General features: G+C 40.7%; 1 protein-coding gene across 11 annotated transcripts in view; it reads right to left on the reverse strand.

Annotated features, from left to right (window-relative positions):
* ELAVL4 (ELAV like neuron-specific RNA binding protein 4) overlaps positions 1-5,239 on the reverse strand; it is a 100,801-nt gene that overhangs the window by 17,554 nt on the left and 78,008 nt on the right. For all 11 annotated transcript variants that reach the window (XM_017743568.1, XM_017743567.1, XM_017743569.1 and 8 more), the window contains exon 3: positions 2,353-2,456. In XM_017743568.1, coding sequence (XP_017599057.1) covers positions 2,353-2,456 — 104 coding nt within the window. The remainder of the gene's footprint in view (positions 1-2,352; positions 2,457-5,239) is intronic.

Genomic DNA, 5,239 nt, shown 5'->3' on the forward strand with positions numbered 1-5,239 from the left:
AGGGTCAGCAGTGCCGAGTATGGTTCCTCATCACCTCCAAACCCCTTGGACACCAGGGATCTTCTCCAGCAACACAAATGCCACTGGCAGCTCTAAACACACCTGATTTACCCTCTCAGTGTGAACACTGGGAAACCTCCACCCCCCACTGCACAGCACCAGGGAAGCAGACCTAATTTATCAAGATTTCCAGAAGTAACGCACAATTAAAACTAGAAAAAAACCAAGGGGGCAAAGGTGAGGTAATTGCATGCAATTCTGCAATGCAAAATTGGGTTGGAAACTGCTGATTAGATGTCCCTGTGGCCAAAATTTTGGGTACTGGGATAGAAGACTCCCTTAGGTTGGTTTTAGGCAACTGCATAAACTCAAGTTTTATCTAAAAAAGAAAAAATCCTATGCTTCCTCCTGAACTTATGCATCTCCTGTGCATGTAGATTAGCTCAATCTCTTTGCTTATTATGATATAGTAACAGCTTTCAAGAACTCTCCCCAAAATGTCCTTTTTTTCTATGCAACTCCACGAGTTATTAATAAACATGAAAACCTCAAACCAAACAAATCAATGAATTTCTAAAACTTATACCAAATTAAAAAACATTCCACAAAGATTTTGCATGGGAAGTTTCATGCAAAAAAAAAGTCTTACTACAGCTGATAAAGAAAGGCATAATGGTTTAATTTTGCATGTGAGAAATGTATAATAATTGGTGTGGGTTGCAGTTTCTGGAGGTCTTTCATAGCACAAGTTTCCTGTAACCTTGAAATATTATTAATGCAATAGCATTGCTCTGGTTCACAAAAAAGAACAGAGGCAAAGCAACAGAGGTACTTAGGGACAAGAAATGCAGTACTTTGCTACGGCTGAATAATGTTCAAAATATACATGTGCTGTATGAAAAACTGATCTAGATTTTTCAAGTTCTACTAAGTTTTTAATAAGTATTTTCAAAATATTTTTCTCCTAGATAATGTGCCTTTAAAAGCAATTTGGAGAGCAACTTTTCACTGTAAGTGGAAACTGCTGAGTCCAAGCCTGCATTTCCACCTGCACCAGTTGATAAGATGGTAGATTTTGCTGCCTTGCCTTCCATATTTCCTGTAAGTGTTTCCATTAACTCTACAAAACCATGCTGTGAGCATTTTGATGTATGGCCCACATACATATCTGTGGGATGGAATCTGGATGGTCTAAGGGAGGTTTGGAAGCAGCCTTTTATATGTAATCCATGCAGCAACTCCATCACTTTCACAACCCTCAGCTCAGCACTTGTGCTCCTCACTGATCAAACAGATCGGGGGAAAAACTTGCCCGAAACAATCCTTAGAAATACACCAGAATCCAACAAATATTTTTGCTTCAGGGTAGACCATTTTGTCCAAACCACAATCTTTAGCAAGAATGTCAAAACTACAGTATTGACCACATTACACTATATCTCATTTGCAAGTTACAACATCACTGACATTACTTATACCAGTACTCACTACAGTAAAAATTCTATTTTTATATTCTTAACATTTTCAGCTTTGAAATACAAATTTAACTACAGAAGAAAAATTAAGAAAATGGTGCAAATCAAAAGCCAGTATTCAAAACATGATCAAAGCAGTTTCAGATAATTTGAATCTGATCTGCTGTTTGTTCCCCTTCAATTTTTTGATTCACATCCCTTAAGCTGTATTATTTGTCAGAATTTGGGATGTGGAAATCTTCTGTAAGCTGTTTCAGAACAGCTTTATCAGCCATGCAACAGAAACTGTGACAGTGTAGAAGCTTGCTTTTCTTGTGAGACCACTAAAGAAGGTCATTGAATAACTAATGGTCTATTACAACAATGAAATAAGAGACTTCAGTGGGAAGCCTCCAGCTTTTAAAAGAATAAATCAAATTAAGGATGTGGAAATTGAGAAAAAAATTATTTTTCAGAATGACATATTCTAACTTGTGAGAAACATGCTTTCAACACCTGATAATGACAGGAGTGTCACTAAATGAACTCTGTGTCAAAGTATTTCCCATTAAAACATAAGGAAACATGTAACTTGTGAATACACCATCACGTACTTCACTTGTTTATGGATAATGGTATCACTCTGGCTGTTTTATTCTACATTTAAGCCTCACTGTCATGCTTTAAGGAGCTTCCTGTTACTTTCCCCTCCCTTTAACAATAGCAGCAATTTCAGAGAAGAGAGATTTCATCTTCTGCATGTCTGCTCTTTGTTCCAAGGAGGAGCTCGTTAACCCCCTTACAATGGAAAATAAAATAGTGACGAAATTGCCAGAAACAGTTTCGACTACTTTCTCCCCTTCCTGAATTGAGCAAAAGGCATTTTATATTGTCTTACCTTTATGGTTTTGGTCTGGAGTCTGAGTCCATTTAAAGTGTTAATGGCTTTCTCTGCATCCTTTGGATCAATGTAGTTAACGAATCCATACCCTAAACTCTGCCCTGTTGAAACACAAGACATAAAGAAAAAAGGACTCAGTATTTTTCGGCACAGGAACACAACTTCCAAGAGCGGGAGCACAATTTTCGTTTCATCCCTGCTTTCCCTTTCAGCATCCATGCTGTTCTTCACCATTTCTTTATCTCCTTAATACAGGGAGAGCCATCATAACTTTAAATTGCTGCTCTGAAGATCCTTCTGTAAGAAGAAGCAGCAACCCCTCACCCTGCCTTCCCCAGGAGCTTACTGAAAAGCATGTATGAGGCTTGACAGCAACAGAATTGTGTAACAGTTTTGTGCTGAGCTCCTAATAAATATAACTGGCTGACCTGCCAGTAATGAGGCCACCTCTTAACACACACTTATGATTTTGCTACTGTTTAAAAGCAAGTTTTGAAGTGTTTAAACCACAGAATTAGGAAACTGCGTTTTTACACTAACCTTGGAGGAGCTGAGGAACAGAAAGCCACCTTTACATCTCGTTTTGCTGCTCAGTGAGCAACCAGTAAATAGGAGGAGAAGGGACAGCCCAAATTGCAGCTGGGCATGGGACCACATTAAAACTCCCCTCCGAGCAGTTGAGATGACAGCAAACCCAAACAGTGCAACAACTGCTGCTGTGCACGGGATGGCAGGAGTCCACTTCAGCAGCCAAAAGCACTTCAACAGCTTCTGTTTCACCAGCGAGATCCGTGCGTGTGTTTGCAGCAGAAAGAGACACAGTTTATAATTGGGATAAATGACACGGGGCTGGAGAGGCCAGGCCATGCTGTCGGCACCACAGGATCATGGACACTCACAGGGCTGTGGGGCTGCAGAGGGTTTGAGAACCCACTCCACAGGGATCTCTTCCCAATTCCCAAGTAGCAGCTTTGCAGCACCAATTCTATTAATGCAACGTGACAGACAGCCGCTTCCAGATCCCTTCCTTCGAGCATCCTACTGAACTTATTTTGCATGTTTAGAAAACACAGCTTTTTTTTTTTTTTTCTTGTGTTAAGTCACATGATCTTAGAAACCCACAGAGATAACGACATTTCAAGAATCAGCGAGCCCAAGCAGGCAGGTGAACCGCCCTGTATTCCAACCACACTCCCTCTCAAACACCCTTCCGTGTATCTGGAGCACAGCAAGCCAAAAAAACCCCTGTCCCTTGGCGCTGATGTGCAGAGGATCAAAATGCTCCTGCTCACAGGCAGTGAGAAAGGAAACATGTGAAAATCCCTCCCAAGGAGAGGAACAGCATTTGTGGAGGTTTCTAGCCACAGGAGCAGCAAGCAGCGACCCAGCTCCTGCTCACCAGGAGGAAGGGGAGGTTGGGAAGGCAGCTGCACACCAAGTGCCTTGATGTCCCCTGGAGGCACAGATCCTGCCTCCCAGCACAAAGCTTTGTTTCTTTGTCTCCTGGACTACAAAAAAGCATCTGTGTGTTTCTCAAAGTCAGACACCACCAAAAATACAGCGTTTGCTGTAACACAAATACAGGGAATGCTTCTGCCTTATGAATTCAGATCAAAGCCCTAAAAGCTGCTAACTATGCAATGGAAGACTTTAAAAATCCATGGAAACACTGCAGTTCATGCCTGAAATGCCCACATGCAGGTGCAAGGATAAGAAATTACTGTTTTAACATACAATACAGCCAGGGAGCAATTCCATCCCATCAATTTAACTTCAGAAAAAAAGTGTAAAAACATACTCTGTCTTCCTGGAGAGCTGAATTAATCTCAAAAATATTCTTACCTAAGTTACATGACATAAACCAAGAAAGACCTGAAGTCTGGCTGCGCACAAAGCCTGGAGCAGAAATACTGTAAAGATACTTTCTCTGCCATGCCTTCCTCTGCTTGCCTACCTGAGGTATTTTATACAGCCCCAATCCCTGTGCCTCTGAACATATCAAGTCTTTAATACATTTAATCCTAAACAATCCTAGGGAGAGGAAAGCCATTCTCTAGGAAACATGCCTCTTTTTATAGGGGGAAGACAACTCAAGGATCAGAGCTTGGATAACCTGTGTTTGTATCCATTCTTTTCCCTCTTAATCACCTCTGGACTTCAGAGGTACACGGAGAGCAGGAGTAGCTGACGTGAGGCCTTGGGATTTATGTCCAAACATCTGACCCTGGGCTTCCATGTCCAGCCACTGCTATTCTCAAGACACATGGACTGACCAACCTCTACAATGTATACCCTGTTTTTCAACAGCCTCCCATAGAAAAATTCTTACTTCTGGAAGTACTTGCACAAGAGAGACCACAGACAGCAAACCCACAGACAGCACTAGCAGCAGGGAAGGGAAATAAATGGCAATACAAGAAAAGAATGAAATCACAATTACACAAAACGTTTTTTTTGAGCTCCCCAGTAACATTCAAGTTATTTAGATATCATCATCTCTCATTCTCACTACCAACTAGCAATGGATAAATATATTTTCTCCAACACAAATAAGGCTGGTCTTGTCTGCATTCAGGACCTAGCTTAATGAAAACTATTACACTGTCATACCATTTTTCTTTCAAATAACAGGTCTGCAGAAACACTATTTCTTCTTGTTAGTGTATATACTCCTGAACATCAAGAAATATACAAAACTTGTAACAGGACTGCAGGCCTGTTAGTCAGAAGCTATTGGTTATAAATTCATATCCCACTGATTGCTGTATTAGCAGTACTATATTCTCACCAAAAAAGGCTGAATATTCAATTCTGAGCATGGAATTTGTTAATTCAATGAATACCCTTCTAATCTTAAAAACTCCACACCCTTCACAGCCCATTG

Source organism: Corvus brachyrhynchos, unplaced genomic scaffold, assembly GCF_000691975.1.
Source record: "Corvus brachyrhynchos isolate BGI_N302 unplaced genomic scaffold, ASM69197v1 scaffold48, whole genome shotgun sequence".
Taxonomy (NCBI): domain Eukaryota; kingdom Metazoa; phylum Chordata; class Aves; order Passeriformes; family Corvidae; genus Corvus; species Corvus brachyrhynchos.